This window comes from Lissotriton vulgaris, chromosome 10 (assembly GCF_964263255.1).
Source record: "Lissotriton vulgaris chromosome 10, aLisVul1.2, whole genome shotgun sequence".
NCBI lineage: Eukaryota > Metazoa > Chordata > Amphibia > Caudata > Salamandridae > Lissotriton > Lissotriton vulgaris.
The window spans coordinates 585,813,231-585,832,654 of NC_141698.1; the positions used below are offsets into that span (position 1 = coordinate 585,813,231).

Consider the following 19,424-nt stretch of genomic DNA (forward strand, 5'->3'; position numbering starts at 1 on the left):
GTGGTATTAACATCTCGAACTTTGGCGCACACTCCACTAGAGGCGCAATGGCATCCAAGGCTGTACAGGTTGGTGGCAGATTGGAGGACATTATGAACGCAGCGGATTGGTCTTCAGATTCAACTTTCAAAAAGTTTTATTTTAAGCCAATCCATGAGGCTGCTTCTTTGGTTGTGAGTAAGCTTTAACCCCTCCCCTGCTGATGACGGAACCGCTCCGTCATCAGCTACAGTTGGGCTGTGCTGATGACGGAGCGGTTCCGTCATGGCCCCGCCGCCGCGCCTGTGCTGCGCTGATTTCGCGCCTGCGCTGCCGTTGTATTGAGCGGGGCGGGTCATGACGGAACTGCTCCGTCACCAGCACAGCTCAACCGCGGCTGGTGACGAAGCGGTTCTGTCACCAGCATGCGGCCGCCCCGCCCCGTTAGCGCTGCGGCGGAATAGCCGCCGCAGCGAAAGGGTTAAACAAGCAAAATCCTCGCCTCCGCTTCCTGACATCGAATGAGAAATTTCCTAGTTCACACAAAGGAAAGTTTCAATTCTATTAAGGACGCGGAGGCGAGGATTTTCCCACCCTGGCTTATCTAGCCTTCCCTCCCTGAATTGTGGATTCCAGTATTTATTTCTTCATTTGAGGGAAGTAATTTTTTCCTGTATCTTGATATTTACATTGAATGATATGTGTTTACATGATATTCTTTGCCTTTTACTGCAATTATATATGTTTTTTCCCATTGCAATGTGTTTTGATTGATTTCAACATTGTACTGGATGGGCTATTATTACTGTTTCTCTTCCCTAGGCTCCGATCAGAAGACGGACTAGTGGATAAGAGGACTTCTTTCTAGCAGCAGCAACGAAAAGAGGAAGGACTACTGACGTGGGATCCCTATATGCTGTTGTGTGGACTGTGATTGGCTATATGTTTCCATGACTACCGCTGCCATGTTGGTTAGGGTAGTTCATGTTATGTTTTTTCTTATATCTTTAAACGTGCTGTCCAATAAAATGGAGAAAGGACTAGCAAAATCCTCGCCTCCGCGTCCTTAATAGAATTGAAACTTTCCTTTGAGTGAACTAGGAAATTTCTCATTCTACTTTAATACTAGTTCCCTTCCTAACACGAGTGGAAACAAGATGGCGTTTGAGTTTATAATGATAAACTGTCATCTTTTAGCCCTGCTTTACGTCCACAGCTGCACCGTAGTCTTTCTTATTTATGACGATTTCATTCGTTGCCACTGGCTACCAGGCCATTAACAACAAATACCGAAAAATCGTTCAAAGACTCCCGTCTTTTAAGGTCTTCGGACTATTTGCGTATTTCCGTTATCAGAGCTTCATAAATTTTCCAAATAATTGCTGAGGAGGAACAGCTATCTTTACACAGCTGCGCTTTGTAAACCGAGGGCGGTTCAATATCCTAGACTGTGGGACTGATTTCGGCAATCAACTTATTTTCCTGCGAAGTGACGAGAGACGGCTAGCGATTGGCTCGGCAGGATCTCGCGAGAATAGGATTGTTCCGAAATCCCCCCCTCTGGCCCTCCCTTCTCTCTTTCCGCCATATTACAGGACCGGTGAGTAGCCGGTCTTGTTCTGGCCCTATAAACATCGGTAGGATATCGGGGGCATCCCTTTTTCCATCTTTATTTTGTAGTGCTAACCGGACTGTACGTTTTCCGACCATCTGTTCGACTAAATTTTTGGCCCCGGGGAGTGGATACGCCGCACCCGCAGTCCCCTTTCGTGGGTGGATCAAGAAACCCTTATTTTCGCGGAGTTTCAGGCTGTACATGTCTAATCATTTCCTCGTGACTGCGGTGTCTCTGTGCTTGAAAGGCCGCTACGTTCTGGAGTCGCATCATGTGAGCTAATCGCACCACTATATATCTGGTGCAGTCGGGTCCAGTATCTGGATATGACCTTTATATCGTGTTTACTGTAGAAGCACTATTAATATAAAAGTAGTGTGTGCCATTTAGTATATCGTTGTATATAGAGCCTCAAACGTGCGCTGTTTTCTAATACCAACACGTTTTTTTACCGGCTGCAATTGTTTGAGTAAATGAACATTGTACTATAACGAGAGCAAGGGCTACCCAGTTGGCTGTTATGGCTCTTGCTTGTGCTCGTTTTATAGTTTATAGCCTAGGTTCAACATAAGGTGGCCGCATATGACGGCTTCCAGAGTGCTGCAGATTTTTAAACCTGAGCTCTGGATCCATGTCTTGGTTTGTGCTATATTGTGGTGGCCTCGTGTTAATGTTTACAGGCTCTTGTAGAAACGTGCGCGTTATTACTCTATCTTTAATGTAAACCCCTATATTCTAGCTTCATACGTATTCCTCAAATCGTTGCACTGTGCCGAAGCCACCTTCCGCATATTGATATCTTGTGGAAAACGTACATGTTTCGCATACCTGCCAATAGATCTGTTTTGAGACACGAGACTCGATTTTTCGAAGCAAAAAAATGTTTGTTTTTTTTACCCTGGAATTGCTTCTCCTTCCATAGAAGTAAATGGGGGGGGGGGGGGAATGCATTATTGCACTTTTTTTATAACTCCTACTTTCCTCTACTAAAACATTCGTGTGCAACTTCTGCATTCCTTTTCTCTCTTGATGCTCCCCGATGTTTGCGTAGTTAACCGCAAAATCGTCGGCACATGAATGTTTTTCACTTTTGATAACTCGCGATTTAAACCACTTGTCCCCGTTTCTTATTGACCACGGGCACTTGGAAAACTGTCGTATTAATTTGTTGTATTTATGTGCATTGCTCTATCGCTGCGTTTATAAGGGAGGGCAACGCTTTTGTTTCCTAATTTCCATTTTGTTACTTTTTTTTTTAACAGGCACCATGGTGCGCATGAATGTACTTGCCGATGCTCTGAAAAGCATTAACAATGCCGAAGAACGTGGAAAACGCCAGGTTATGATCAGGCCATGCTCCAAAGTGATCGTGCGTTTCTTAACTGTGATGATGAAACACGGTAAGTGTCTTAATTACTGACAGTCTAAGTAGTTGGATGGCATGACATCCCACCCGGTTTATTTTGGTGGGAAAATGGTTTCAGTTAAAAATTTGTATTAAGTTAAGTTGAAGCACCATTGATCAATGCCACAATCAATATGTTTGTTTAAATATGTTTCTCTTTGTAGTCTCATATGACTGGGTAACTTGTCACAATCTGGATTTTTCAGGTTACATTGGTGAATTTGAAATCATTGATGATCACCGAGCTGGGAAAATTGTTGTGAATCTCACTGGCAGACTAAACAAGGTAAGCTATCATTTGAAGCCAACGCTGTACTTAAATTTTGCGTCTGACTTGCTCCTGTCATTCAGGAAATCTATCGACACCCTCTTGTTTGTAACTTCCTACTGTCATAAACTCTCTTCCGCTCCCAACCATGTTACATTTCCTGATGTGGGACAATCACTCGGTCACTCTTTTTCCTTTTATATAATATCATTTTTGTTGTGCTTTAGGGAACAATAACTCCTTGATCTTAATGTGAACGAATATAGAGGTTGTTGTGCTAACATTGTAAATTCAATGAATGCCAAGCAGATGTTTTTTGATCATCTTTAAAGTTTAACACCACTAATTAAAAAAAACAAAGTGGGATCCAGTTGGATGACTTAATTTTAGCATGATACCAGATGGGGATAAAATGGCTCCCTCCCAGCGAGTGGGAATGTATTATATGTTGAGGCCCAGACACTGAAGTAAGGAGTGGAGACGGGTACCTTTTTAGCATTCCACAACGGCTTTGTTAGCAGAGGGCTACTGATTCTTCCCGAATACTGCTATTTGGTAGCTTGTAGGGGTGGGACTGCAACTTCTGTTCATGGTGAAGTTCCTAGGCCATGCCTTCCCTTTGGTCTGTCCCATAGTACCACTTGGAGAGGCTGACTGCTTGAAGCAGATCACATACAATTGCGTTGGTTTTGAGTACTTCTGATTGAAGCTAGCCCCTTAGCTTCCTGCTGTTGGAGCTTTCACCTTGTACAAAAGATGTGTCTGGAGGTCCGCTTGCATAGAAGTTTTGAGTGATCCAGACCAAACTGGTTGTGTAGTATTACAGTGGATAGATTGGGTTGTGCTTTTTAAGGATTAAGGTTTGTGCTAAGATGTATTGTGCAATAATCTAAACGTTGTGAAGTGGTGGTTTACCTTGAATATAGTGCACACTACCTACAGACTGAATCATCTGTACTACCTTTTATTACCTTAAATTACCACCATTGTGACAGGGCGTGCATGTTGCCAGGATTTAGCACTATTGTAGCACTAGCATTTTACAGTGGACTAGCAGCCCGCCCCAACGTTGCCCGGGGCAGAAGGGGTCTGGGGGCAACATTTCAGGCTTGGCTGCACTTCTGCCCGCCCCGACATTGCCCAGACTGCCTCACCTTCGCCTAGCCTTTGCCTTACCTGAGCCGCCGCTCTTCCCCTTGCTCCGGACTTCACCGCCACTCCTCGCTGCTCGTCACTGCTCCTCCCCGCCTGTCGTAATCACGCACGTTGCAGACATCGCTAGGTCACGACCAGCACTACGTCGCGGCCAGCGCTACTTTTAGGGGACTACTTTGTTTTTAAAGTGTAATTTTTTAATTTACGTTTTTATTTTCATTTTATGCAGCCTATGTCCATCTACACACCCTGAGGATTACAACAATGTATTGGGTGTGTGGATTGGCACTGTGGTTCCCGAGTTTACCGTGCCAAAAGGTTTCTGTTCTCTTTATAATAGTAGTATAGATTACCACCATTGTTCTAGGCGAAGTGTGCTGACACATAGTGCCACTGTGACAAGGCAAGCAGATTGCCAGGAACTTCCAATTTTGTGCAAGAACCAGCATTTCTCTTTTAGGCTAGTGAGCACAACACTCCTCACTCACACATGCAGCCATAAACACACAAGGGAGGCCACACCCACAGTTCAGAAACTTTTTTTCTAACTTCTGGTGCTTCAGCAGGCCTGTCTTGTACATCAGAGGATGGGGCGAGGGTGTGGGAGGGAGTAAAGCATAACTGGGTACAGGAGGGGCGAAGGTGTGCAGGAACTTTATGTGGCCAGACCACGAGTGCAGATTAAGGCTGCTAATCAAGTGGCCATGTGTGAGCAACTGGTAAAAGTGCTCAACCTATCGGCTACCATCTGGTATTTTGGGGAAGGAGCCTGCATAAAGGATAGGCTGCCGCGCTGCTTTCCCACATGGTGAAAAATCATTGCCAAAGCCAGTGGCTCAGTCAAAAGGGGGACAGTGGGTTCATGGGAGGTCCAAACGTACATTACCTAATATACTGTTTAAAACAGAGTTCCTCAGTGGGTCATGGAACACAATGGAAGGGGATGTGTGATGAAAGGTTGGTCGAAAGTACTCTATGGAGAGGAATTCCTCCTTTCGGAGATAGGTCCCTCACACACCCATTAAGATAAGTGTAATGCTTCATCATATGAGCCTGCTCGTCGGCGTTGCAATACCCGATGGGCACCCATAAAGGGGCTCTTTAGCGGAGATCTCTTGTTCCTTGCCGTATGGGTGCCATGGGTTTAAGGGGCCTAGTATGTGTAGATGTAATAATGGAATGTGCAGAGTAAAACAGTCTTGCTGAAGCAGACACAACAGCACATACCGGCGCTGCTTCTTGTTTATATTCGCAGCGGGCATGCTGCTCATTGTAGATCTAGCCCCACATAGCACTTGCAGGACGCCTGCTTCATTAATGGCAGTCGCTTGTATTTCTAGTGCACCATGCGCGCTTTCACCTAAACAATGTTTGAGCTTGTGTGCCAACCGTGTTTTTTTTTCTTTACGGCGGGTGCTTTCCTGCTCGGGCCTGGCTTTCCTGTCACTGTAAGTCTACATTAACGGGAAGCTAAGCTCTGCCGGAAAGCATGTTCTCTTCATCATGCCAGTCTTTTCTAGCAGGGTGTGTGATCTTGATGGTGTCAAGAAGGGTAGTCTTCTACAAACCGAATAGCCTGACTTATGCTCTCCTGCTTTGACACCCGCCCTCTTATTGTGCTGCTTAGTAACATTGCCTACATTGAAACATTTTTTTATTTAGTTCAAAAGTGCTGCACACAGCGCTTAATCTTTAACATGGCAGCTGCACTTTTGTTAGCTTATGCATGGCTCGACTAAATCCAATTTACTAACACTTTTTCTTTACACTTTTTAAAACAACCATGCAGTGCTTTCACTTGGGTAATGGCGCCCGTGCCTGGCTTTTCTGCACACTGTGCTTAATGTGGAAAATGGCGCTTGCACTTTTCCGGAATGACTCTTCTCCCTATCACACTTTCCGTCAGATTTAGTGTTTCTAGAAATGCACGTAATCTATTTGTGCATCACATACTACTAAACATCGTTTGAACTTCATTTCTTGAGGGTTATTCTGTCCCCTGTCTATACATAGAAATGTCTCTTTATTAATGTGCAATGAGTTGCCGAATATACAATAGTAGAAGTCCAATATGGATTCAGTAAGGGCAGGGGTATGCTGGATCAGTGCTTAAATTGAACTCTTATTAGTAGTGAAATATTCAATAGCTAAAAAAGACAACCTCTACCTGGCCTTCATGGACCTGTCTGCAGCATTTGATTGTCGACCATAACAAACTATAGTGCATTATCGAGGTAATGGGGGTAGATGCCGCAATAATCTCCTTCATTAGGCAATTATGTTTAGGAGCTACTGTGAAGGTACGCTATGGGAAACGGGGAGCATGTACTAAACCCTTCAAACTTGAGAAAGGAGTAAGACAAGGCGGCGTTCCTGCTCATTTCCTAGTCTCACTGTATGCCAATAACCTAAATGAAAACAATTCCCAACAGGTATTATGTAAAGACAGTTTTAGAGATGTATGCAACATGCATTACAAAGAAAGGAGAACCAAGGAGTCAGAATGTTTTTCAAAAAGGGTAGTCTTTTTTCCAGAGAACAAAGGAGAAAACTTACATGGGTCAATACAGTTAGAACAGCACTGTACAGAGTGGATCTTGTGACAACCCGGTGACACTTGGTGCAAAGTGCTATATACAATCAGTGATAGGTGAGTGTGCAAGTGTTGAAAACAACAGCATTGGCGACGCATTGACCAGAGTATAAACATCAAATAATGGCTCCAGCAGAAACAAGTTATAATCACTTGAAACGGGTTCCCTAAGCAAGCGCCGGGAAACCCTTTGTGGGTAGCTGTGCGCTATATAAGCTCAAATACATACTCAAATACATACATACCCATCCCAACGAGGTTTATGGGTTTTCTCCTGTTCTTATACAAATAACCTAAATGAGGCGCTGGTCCTTATGTAGACTCCTGCTCCCCATTCTGTATGCAGATAATGTGGTTTTGCTGGTATGAACTTTACTGTCTCTACAGAAGTGTATTACGAACTATGGAAACTTTATGATGGACCCGAATCTGCACGCTAATAAAAACAAAGTCCTTTATTATGACAGTAGGATATGGCAGGAAAAAAAAGTAAACTACCAATTGAAGCTAGAAAAATTGAACACAGAATTTCTCATACCTGTGTATTCTTTTCAACTCCAGATTAAGATGGGATGTGATGGTGATATCTAGAGCCAACCATATGAATAAACATATAGCTGCAATCTTTAAATTCGCCAAATATTTAGGTAACACGTCTGTACTGGAGAGGGTAAAAATGTCTAGCAAAAACAATACCTGTGGCCACTTACGGTGCAGCAGGTTGGGGTATAGCACATGTTAAAAGCTTACAAATCATAGAGGATAGATTTGATAAGAGATTGTCCGTCCCAGCTGCCTGCTCTAACTCAATTCCCCATAAAGAAATCGTTTTACCTTTTATCCATGATACTATTTGAAAGACCCCTTTATTATTATCGTTATACATCTGGAAAGAGACTGCAGTTAAATCCAGTTCCTTTTAAAGGATATTATTAATTTAGATCATGCTCTTAAAATTCCATGGTTGAACCATGTTAGTTACTTGTCTCTTTGGGATTGGCGGACCTGTATGATGATCCAACATGCTGTGAAACCTTTGCTAAAGCAAGATTAAAATCTTTTTATGGCCCAAAGTACATATGACAGACTGGATAGAAATGAGGAAAAATTCACGTTAATTGCATACCGCACTTTACCCTCTTTATTATATGGATCTTCTTCCTAGCTTGCTTTTGTTGAAAATCCTCGCCACTGGTATATTCTGACGAGATTTTGTCTAGATTATGTTCCGTTAATGTTGGGGTACCCTACAAATGTATTTTCATTGAACCAACCTTCACCCTGCCCATTTGAATCGATTTCAAAGCAATCGATTGTACTCCTCGTTTTTTCTGTTCCTTTATGAGGGGGAAAAGGAAAAAGTTAATTAGTCCTCTTCTAAGGAAGTTTAGTCTGCACAATCATGTCCGCACTTCTCGTTTGCAACAATTGGACACCTTCTGTATGCTTCGTGACAGCCCCCTTTTTGCAGGCAGCTGAAAATAAAGAGGACCTCATTACATATCTATTACATGCTTGAATAAGTGCGAAAAATCGACGGTGAATCTTATACAAAGAATTTCCAATTTTGGAAACCTGTGCTTTTAGGACTTTAGTGCTCAATACACTGAACAAGCCTTGAGGCAGCCTGCATAGGGCGAAACGCGCGTCTGCTGTGGATCGTTGTATTTGAAAAGAAATAAAGTCTGAATGGTCTACGCAACGTGACTTTATTGGATTGAAAAAGTGTTCCTGCAAGAATATTGATTGAAGAAGAGTGCTGATTGCACAAAGGATAAAAGTTACTACATGTGATGTGCGCTGGTGTTTCGTTTTTGTTAATGATATCTGTTGCACTTCTAGTGGGCAGACAGTCTTTGAAGCCGTAGGTGGATGAGCGTCAAACACCAAAGTTGCGCTCATTACTGGATGCTTTGAACTTGGTACTCCAAACATTTTTATTACATTAAGGTGACACTATTTGATGTGCAGGTCACTAATAGCAAATCAACCTTCCTTTGTATCTCCGCACTTCTCGTTTGCAACAATTAAACACCTTGTGTATGCTTCGTGACAGCCTCCTTTTTACAGGCAGCTGTAAAACCTTATGGGGCTGTCACCTCGACAGTATTTTAAGACTGCAAGAAAGGCAATTTATAGAAACTTGAAAATTATAGTATTCCCCCCTATATGTACAGTGAGACTTTACCTGCGGATATCTATGGGCACTGGATTGTGCCCATCTATATAAATATTTGGCCGCAACTCGAATTGGAGAGGAAAATTATAGATACTTTAATTTTTTTTAAAGGGGCAAACTATGAATTTTAAAAAGCTAGGCGGTGAACGGATTGATGTAAGAGGAGTCTAATGTTTGTAAGATACTATTTTATTCTTGAGAGACTAATTTCATGTTTTATGGCTCTTCTATTTTATTCTGTTTACTGTCATTCATTTTTTTTTTTTTTGAAAACCTTTATTTAACATTTGCAATCAAATACAGATAAGGGCCTACAACCCCCAGGGCTGGCCGCTAAGCGTTTCAGTACGGTGTTACAGTCAAACTTCAAACCCGCCTCCCTGGGGAGCTTAGGAGCTCCATCCACAAAGCGCATTGGTTGCAAAGGCAGTTCAATTCGGAAACAGGATGGGAGGTTTTCATTTTACAATAGTAAGTAGAAGGATCAGGTGTCGTACAGTGTCTCGGATCACAAAGGGGGCGAGCAAAAGAACGTGGCCAGAATAAGCTTGCTATAATGTAAGTCAACGGCGTTGAGACATACAACATCAGGATAAACTAGCACATTATTCGTCTATGCCATCATTATTGTCCGCCCCATAGCACCAAAACCTCAAAAGTCAAGGTACAGATGTAGAAACAAGGATGTAAGAAAGCCGAACCCACTACACTAATCCGGAAAAGGAAAAAGAAGAAAAGACAAGGGAAGAGAAGGAAGAAAAGAGGCCATAGAACAAATAAAAACGAACTCCCGTCCCCACACCCCCCACCCTGCACCCCTGCTGATGACTACGGCCACCCCCCTCGCAGCGTGCCTGTCGCCCAGTAACCAGAACCCGAAATATAGAAGAAAGGGAAAGAAAGGAAAAGGCAAAGAACCCCACTCGATGAGGGAAAGCGGAGGAGGGCATATTTCTACGGACTCCTGGTCTCCTTCCCCCCGTCGTAGCCAGCCCCGCCCCGGACTCAGTTAGGTCAATAAAACAATCCTGTTAAACATAGTGCGACAATGAGACCCATTTAAAATCTCAACCCTGGCCCCGTCGATCAAATTCACTGAAGTCGTCAATTAAAGAAAGCCCTTTCCACAAAATACTGCAAAAGTCTGCAGAACAGGAGTACACAGATGAAAAAAGAACTGCAGGTCCCAATGTAGATGGCTGGTACCAATGTTGACCCTCCCTGCCTTCGAAGCCAAGCTTTACCCCATCCGCCATCTTGAAGGACCGACAGGGGAGGGGAGTCGACACAGTCCGAAACAGCAAAGGATAGAAAGTAGAAAGTTCCAAAACAGGGACGACATGTAAATGTTCCGAGGGATACACAATCGGGGGTTCCAACGGTTCCATTGGGTGACCAGGCATAGTACAGTCAGGTAGATCCAGTACAATCGGGGCAAACCCTGCTTCCAGCGCCGGGTCAAAATACTTCTCAGACATCTATTGAAAAGCGGGCTGGCTGCCGGGTCGCGGGTGTTGTCAGGATCCGGTCTCAGGCCTGTGAGTCCATCCGTCGCAGACAACAAACTGAAAGTCTGGACTTCAATAGTCCCCTTAAGTGCCATGAGTGCCTCCAGCACCGTCCGCGATGGCGGGCCAGTTAGAGCCTGCTCCGCTAGATGCCTTTCGTCCTCCAATGCGGTGGTCCCCACGGAGAGGCGCCTTCTCCGGGGCAAAATTAGGCGGAGCAGGAGTAAGCCATGAGGGACTGACGGTCAGCGAGCAATAGGACGCATTGGGGCACCGACCCGGGGGAATCGGCGATGTGAATGCCGAAACCCCGGTCAGGGACCCCCGCGACACAGCACCGTGCGACACTCGTTATGTTAATAACATTTATTAGGCGCAACAGCTGCCCCAGCGAAGGGGCGTCCTGGCGCCCGATCATATGCAACAACACAACAGATCAGAGCTGAAAAAGGGGGATATTAGCTAACAGAGATGAACAGGTGGGTTTTGATGGCCCTTCTGAAAAGGGTCAAGCTGTTGAGGGCGCGAATGTGAACAGGAAGGGAATTCCATAGCCTGAACCTAGGCTTGTTCGCCAGATACTGGGCTTCGGATCTGAGGGATCGCGTGGGGACATAAGAAGAAATAAGGCCTGTCCAGGCCGGGGGAGAAGAAAGCTTTAAAATCTTGAATGTCAGACAGAGAACCTTGAATTTGATTCGCTGTCTGACCGGAAGCCAGTGCAGAGAGGCCAAGACAGGAGAGACAGGACATCGTCTCGGGAGACCTACAATGGCCCGTGCAGCAGCGTTCTGCACCCTCTGAAGCCTAGTCGCCTCAGCCTGGTTGACTCCAAGGAGCAAGGCACTCCCGTAGTCTATCCGAGAGAGGATAGAGGCCTGAACCACCAGTTGACGTGTGGGAGGGTCGAAAAATTTGAGGACTGGTCTGAGTCCTCGCAGAATGCCATAGCAGATAGCTGCTGTCTTCTTTGTATGGCTGGTAAAGGAGAGGTTAGAATCCAGCCAGACCCCCAGATTTTTGACTTCGTCCACTGGGATGGGCATCGCCCCCAGTTCAAGAGGCCACCACTGGTCTCCCCAGAGTTCCGCCTGCTTCCCCACAATCAGGACTTCGGTTTTCTTGGCATTAAGCTGTAAGCAGTTGTTACGCATCCAGCTAGCCACAGCTATCAGTCCTGCCCGGAATCTGGGCGCAGTCACCTCAGGGTCCCCACTGAGTGTCACCGCCAGCTGCGTGTCGTCGGCATACGATGTCATCGTAAGGCCATATTGCCTGACGACAGCAGCCAGCGGTTTCACATACAAGTTGAATAATGTGGGGCTGAGGGCAGAGCCCTGAGGGACTCCCAGTTCCAGAGAATGGTACGAGGACTGGCCAGGAGGAATGGCTACTTTAAAAAACCGGTCCGGGAGAGGAATGAGCGGAACCACTTAAGAGCCTTCCCGACGATCCCCACTTCCTCCAGACGCCGCAGCAGAATGTCATGAGACACCGTGTCAAACGCGGCGCTCAGGTCTAACAATAGGAGCGCCGCGGTCTGCCCCGCATCTAGCACTGACCGCAAATGCTCGATCATAAAGAGCAGAGCCGTTTCAGTGCTGTGTTGAGCACGAAACCCATTTTGACTCTCGTCTAAGATATTGTTACGTGAGAGGTGGGCAGACAGAATGGTATTCACGCGTGCCTCCGTGACCTTGGCGGTCCAAGGCAGGAGGGAGATGGGCCGATAATTCTCCGGGAGCAAGGGGTCAGAATTAGATTTCTTCAAGATGGGCTTGACCACAGCCTGCTTCCAGGATAGCGGAACCACGCCCTCACTGAGGGAGAGATTGATCAGCTCCAGAATGGGCTCACGACAGAGGGGCGGGAGAGAGGCAAAAAACTCCGGCTTCAGAGGGTCTGAGGGAGAGCCTGATTTAATTTTGCGGCTCAGAGTGTCGAATACCTCATTAGACATAGTCGGCAAGGTTGACAGGGTTTCAGACACCAGGACCTCTACTTCGCTAGGAGCATCCCCGGGGGCAGCTGGTGCGAATCCTCGATAGATTTTCTGTACTTTCTCCACGAAAAAGGATGCCAGGCTTTCACAGTGCGAGTCCGTACAGATTTCTTGCGAGGTGGCCCGTTTCCCCATCAGGTCTTTAAGTACCTTGAAGATCAACTTAGAGGGGTTGGGGCTGTTGGAAAACTCAGCTGCGTAATATGCGGCCCGGGTTTGGCAAATAGCTCTATGGTAGGACTTAAGCTGGGCAAAGTACAACGATTTTAACGTGGGATCAAAAGCTTTTCTCCAGGCCCTCTCAGCTTGCCGGCAGGTTCTCTTAAGCTCGGCAAGAGTCATTATACCAAGGGCTACGATTTTTCGCATAACATTTTGCCCAACGCAAAGGTATGAGAGAGTCGAGGGCGGTAAGAACCCAGTTGCAGAATTGTTCATAGCCCTGTTCTACATTCTGCAGTTTGCCTAGGGGTTGTGCCTCCGATAACCTGACAAACTCCTCCAGCTTAAGTTTACGCCAATTTCGCTTGAAACTGTTTACCTGCAGGTTTCAGTTGTGGGGTGTCAAGGGGACATGACACTTTAACCAGTAGATGGTCAGTCCAACCCACCACCATCGGGTCAGCTGATCTAGCCCGAGCTAAGGTGGTAAAAAAAGGGTCCAATATGTGTCCTCCTGTGTGGGTGGGGGAGGTGACCAGTTGGTCAAGTTGCAACGCTTCTAAGTCCGCCAGCAAAGAGCTGATGGAAGGAGATGACAACTGATCCAGATGTATATTTAGGTCACCTACTATATTGAAATTAGAGCATGTTGCGGTCAAGGAACTGACTACATCCACAAGGGCAGCCTTGAAGGCGGTGTCATTCCCAGGTGGACGATAGATAAGCACACCGCTTAAGGTGAATTGATGATTGACCTTTACCTTAAACGATGCGCTTTCACACATAGGGAGGTCCAAGGCCTTCCACTCAACCAGGGAAACAAGATTTAGTCGCCATGGCTATACCACCTCCCCTCGTCGAGCGGTTTAAGATAGACACCGTATAGGTAGAGGGGAAAGCCAGGTTAATGATGGCAGTGTCCGCGTCCTGTAACCAAGTTTCGGTCAGGAAGATGATATCGGGAAGGTCCGCGTCAATCATATCCCGTAGTGACTGATGGTGTTTGACCAAAGATCTAACATTCAAACTCCATATGTTAAGTGCTTGTCCAGACCATTCCGTATGGGTACCACGAACAGTCCTGCTAACTGGACGGACTCCAATGGGAGAGGTCAGAGAGAAATAACCGCAGACACTCATAAGGTCCTGAAAGAGGGGGTAGAGGGTCATGATTACAAACCCGAAGACTATCTCTTATGGAGATGAGAGCCGCGCGATCGTACCTGAACGCCGCCATGGTACATAGGCTGCTAATAAGGGAGAGATCCAGAGTCCGTAGCCCGCACCCGCTACCTCGACGCGGACGAGCGCAGACGGGCAGGACTCTGGCACGACTCCGGCTAAGCGGCGGCGTCCCACTGCGCGTTCCCGCTGCGCGGGAGAGGGCAGCTTTAAATAGGCGCCTCCCTAGACACCTTGAGCGTCAGGACGCTCCAAAATGGCGCCCGCGCTCCAAACACTTACCCCAAGCCAAGATGGCGCCCACGATTCCAGCCCCAGGGACCCGGACCCGCCAAATGGCGGTGCGAATTCCAGAATTAAGTGGGAGTAAGGGGGCAGCCCAGACACAGAGCGTATTAAAATCAGGGAAGAATCGAACTTAATATAACCTCACCTACTGTAGGGCACCAGGCAGCTGATGGTAGCAGAACAATCAAAGTCCGAGTGCTCCAGAGACCGGACCCAACCACATTCAGCAGTCCGTTGTTATTCAACTCGGGCCCGGCAGAGCCAGCACTCGAAACCCCGGCTTCCCTGCTGGGTTAGGCCTCAATGCGACACTCGACCTAGCTCCGCTCCACAACGGCGGAGAAACTCCGGGATTGCATCCCTGGAATGCAGGTCGGATCACACACATGGATCCGGAGCAGGTAATCGGGATGAGCAACAGGATACTAGAGCGAAGGACGGAGGTCCGCGGAGCCGGGAGACTATGCGGCCATCTTGGTTGGTCCATTTTCATTTTTTTAAATTGCAAAATAGTTTCAATCGAATTGAAAGTGCAATGTTCATACATTTTGGCGTAATAGAAATGTCTCTTGGTGAATGTTTTGTAAGATGTCTTATAAGACTTCATGGAGTTTTTTGTTTTCCACAGTTTTAAGTTGAATGTAGATGATGAAACAATAGTAGTTGGAGGCATATGCATGCACCTATTGTGCTACTCCCTTTGCTTTAGCGTAGGACAATCTGGTTTCATGTGAATGGCCTGTCATAATGGATTTAAAATATGAAGGTGTGACCTCTTATTGCTGCACTGCTTAGTTTCTGTGCTGATGGTTGTCTTTATCAAATATGTGAATGTGTTAATCAAATTCAGTTTTCGTTTTGCAGTGTGGTGTAATCAGTCCACGGTTTGATGTGCAACTGAAAGATCTGGAGAAGTGGCAGAACAATCTGTTGCCATCTCGCCAGTTTGGGTAGGTGCATAATTGAAAACTTTCCTGCTTAGAAGACATCCATTGTTCTCTTTATTTCATTTAATCTCTGGTTGTATTCTTCAATTTCATTGTTTTGTCACTTCTATCTCACATTTAGCATTTTATGAATTTTCAGCATAGTTTGCAAATTACTTTAGTAACTTTGCCCTTTTCGTTTTTATTTCATGGTCATTTTCTTACTGCAACTTTTCATATCTCCTGCTAATAATCCCCCCCCCCCGTTAACAGCCCCTACCATTCTACAGTTTTCCCTTCACATTTTTTATTTACCCACTTTGAGTGGTGCTTGACTATAAAACTGTGCCTTCCCTCACCCATTTTTTTTGTTTGTAGAAAAACGTTATAAGCAGTTTAACATGGGGGGAACGTTCTCCTGTAGTGTCTAGTTCTGCAAGCTTGTGTTTTGGGTGGAGATAGTTGCTATTCTGGGGTAGCACGCTACTTGCCAAAAAGTGCTCTAATGCCTCATCAGGTGTACCAAGCACCTATATGAAAGCATACCCTTCCCTCTTCTATCCCCTCCCTATTCTTTTTCCACCCAAATAAGAATTTTCCACCTCTCAAATTAATTTCATATTTCCCTATATTAATGCATCACTAATCCTTTTTGGGTTCCGGAGTAGTATGCTACTCGCCGAATAGCCCTTCACTGCCTCGTCGGGGGTAGTAATCGATAAATCCATGCAATTACTATCTGGATAGAAGTGCATAACTACCTCGGACAATCTTCAGCAGGGGTTCCAGGTAGAGTTCTTTTGAGCTTACTTGTTCAAAGTATGCTGTTCACGTTCGCTGACTAGTCTATGATCCATTGCAGTTACTAAGCCCAAAATTATCGGGCGTTTGGGCAATATTATAGCTTTGTTTTTATGCGAGTAGGTAGTTCAAGGTGGTGGCCCTCCCTCAAATGCTTATCGAATTCTCAAGAGCCAAGTCTTAGTCAGTTGTACTCCTAATGCACATTTTAAATGCACCTGTTTGACTTGCCTAAAACGCACCACAGTTTAAATAAAATGAAAAAAAAATTCAGAGCCTTTAAAATATCATACCAAAAACATTGCTAGCACTACTATAAGCTATGCTTTCATTTATGGAGAAAGTAAAAGCGTATAAATATATTGCCATCTTCACCTTTAAGATCTTCATCCTGAGTTGTTGTACACCCTATTTTTAATGGGATTTCTTTAACTCTCCTATATCTAAGCCTGCAAAATTTGAAGACCTGGATAACTAGACCGCTCTAGGCCTTTAGGCCTCATCTGTCCCCTAGATTGACAGTGCCCATGAAAGTCTGCTAGGTATCAAAGAATTAGTGTATCTAAATAACAGACCTGTCCACCACTCGTATTGCTTAAATATTGCACTATACTAATTCACCACTAATACTTTATGGGTTCCGGAGTAGCGTGCTACTCGCCAATAAATTGCTACAACACCCCATCAGGGGTAGCATGTGCTACATAAATGCAAACCTTTTTCCCTCCTCTACCCTTCTCAACCCAGATAACTGACTAACATCCACCACTCAAATTACTTTTTTATTTTACAATCCTAATTCATGACTAATCTCTTATGGGTTCTGGAGTAGCGCCCTACTCGCCAAAAAAGCGTTTCAACACCCCATCAGGAGTAGTGAGCGCTATTTAAATGCAATTGCAATACATTATACAAAGCAGTTCTTGAAATAACCATGCAATTAGTAATTAAAATCTTGCTGTTTGTTTTTGTGCAACAGATCTGCGAAATTAGTTTTAAAATTAATGTAACCTTTAGAGTTCCATAGTTGTCATGTGTTGTCTAGGCCTCACTTCTCTCCAGCAAAAAAAGCTTTTGTTATCCACCCTTAATTAACTGCCGCCAGATTTAGTCTGATCTTAAATACCCCTTACTGTGGCAGGTCCCCTTGTACCACAAATGCAGTTGGTCTCTTGCCCAGTATCTTTCAAGGTATCGCTTTGGGTGCATAGCCACTGTTACAAATAACTCCTATTCATTTTTGCTGTTCTAATTTGCGCCTGTCAACTGTTTTATTACAAGATTTAGTAGCACACCTGCTACCCTGGGGAAATAAACTGCAGTGTTGCTTTCTTGCACACCTGTCTTCGTACATGTATGCATATTTAGTAAATTGTGTACATCTTCTAATAATTGATCAAACATTTTTGCTACTGACTGGAGCCCTTTAAGCACTATTCAGAAAGTAAATTTAAGATTTTCTATTTAAGACACAGATCACAAGGTGGAGACTGCTTGGCATCTGGAAAAGGGCTCTTCTGTTAAACCCCACCACGCCCCAAAAATCAGGATCAAAGGCTGTTTTGAAGTATTTCAAACAGCAGCAGCCCAGCCGCCTTTCAATGACTTTTTTTAACGGTGCAAAGGTTTTGTGAGATGCAAAGTTTCTTGCCTTGGATTATTGCTGCTACTACCTACTAATACGTCAGCCCTCCGATTAATGGAGGGAGAATATCCAGATGGCAAGTGAATTCCTTGGCTGACAAGTGAGGAATGTTAATTTGAGCCATCTCAGGGGCAGGTCTATAGAATGTGCTAGATGAAATCATGCTGATGCTATGGAGTGGGGCAAAGAATGCAGACCCACCACTTTCCCCAACCTAAGCAGCTGTGACTGATCAATCCCATTTACATAATGGATTTACCCAATAGCTCTTGCTAGGGGAATCATTTTGGTGCAGTAGTAACCAAAGTCGTAAAATAGCTCCTTTTAGGCACACTGAATCTGCCGTATATCAATTCAGATTTGTATTCTCATTCTTCCAGCATATGACTAATATATGCCGTATGTTTGTACTAGGAATGGGATGCTTGGGTATAAAACACTAAATCTGCAGAAACAGTAGTACTGGAAACCATGAAAGCAAGATAGCTTGCACTTTTAAATCCAGAAAACGTATGCCATTCTGGGGTTGCTAGTTATGTTAATGACTAGTTTCAGCCTACAATTATAACAAACAAAATTTATTTGTTAGAATTGTATAAAGCAGCTGCTAATTTCCAAGCTTATTAAGACCGTTTTTGTGATGAGAATGCCTGAATATTTGTAATTAACGTTTTTTAAATTGCTTTTGAACAGATACATTGTTCTCACAACGTCAGCTGGCATCATGGACCACGAAGAAGCTAGGCGAAAACACACAGGAGGCAAAATCCTGGGATTCTTTTTCTAGAATGTAAAGGCAGACTAATAAATTGTAAAACAGACTTGTTTTAGACTTTGTTTAATGGATTGGTTAATGCGTTAAACTGTTTTTGTAAAGGTCAGTTTATCCGTCACTCAAATATTTATTCCTCTATGGTTGGTTGAAGCTTTTATTAGGTATGCAAGATATCTTGAAACCGTACACAAAATACAGCATTTACAAAACTAGAAAAAACATTTTTAAGGAGCAATATTGAATTTACATTTAAGAAAGATAAAAAGACATGTAATGCCAGAATAAGTTAGCTAAAAACGAATTAAACCGCTATTGACAATCTCTTGCAACGAATCAACCAGAAATGCTTTAAAATTTTGGCTACACCACAAACAATGGGAGGGGAAGTGTCCGTCATTAGGATGCGAAGGGCTACCAGATAACTACGCGTACCCATATTGCAAAAACTCCTGGGTTTAGCATAGTCCGGACATTCAAACAGGATATGCGGTATAGACTCTGTCCTAGTGGTACAACAGGCACAAAAGAGGGACGTGTGGGCACCTGATTTCCACTTTGACACCAGGGCCCCAACTGGAAGGGAGCCCACTCTGAATTTGAAATACAGTGCTCGATCAGCTGGAAGGGTAATTAGGTCCAGGTAAGGTTCGTAAACTACTACATCTTTTATTGCTAAAAAGGCAGCTGTAGATTTACAATGACTAGAATTTATAACTAGCTGATCTGCAACCCAATTCCAGTATAATCTTTTCAGAACATCTTTTGGTGGAGCCGTTCTTGATGACCAACAGTCCCCCAGCCCAAGTTCCTCAAAGCTTTTTGGTGTCTCTCAACCACTTAATCTTCGCCCAACCGCCCAGGCTCATTATCTCAGCCAACCCTTCAGCATATGATTTTAGCTCTTGACCCCTCCAAATACGTGCCCATAAAAGGAGTGGACG

At 44.6% G+C, this 19,424-nt stretch overlaps 1 protein-coding gene across 3 annotated transcripts; it reads left to right on the forward strand.

Annotated features, from left to right (window-relative positions):
- Positions 1 to 1,475: 1,475 nt before the first annotated feature.
- RPS15A (ribosomal protein S15a) lies at positions 1,476 to 18,529 on the forward strand. Of its 3 annotated transcripts, none has more exons than XM_086941430.1 (5): positions 1,476 to 1,579; positions 2,857 to 2,994; positions 3,206 to 3,285; positions 15,201 to 15,286; positions 18,402 to 18,529. In XM_086941430.1, exons 2-5 carry the CDS (start codon positions 2,862 to 2,864, stop codon positions 18,493 to 18,495), a joined length of 393 nt encoding a protein of 130 aa, XP_086797556.1. In that variant the 5' UTR covers positions 1,476 to 1,579; positions 2,857 to 2,861; the 3' UTR covers positions 18,496 to 18,529. The 3 variants fall into 3 exon arrangements, with proteins under 3 accessions (XP_086797556.1, XP_086797555.1, XP_086797557.1); XM_086941429.1 differs by having other exon boundaries at positions 1,523 to 1,616; XM_086941431.1 differs by lacking the exon at positions 1,476 to 1,579 and adding an exon at positions 1,635 to 1,867.
- Positions 18,530 to 19,424: the final 895 nt, after the last annotated feature.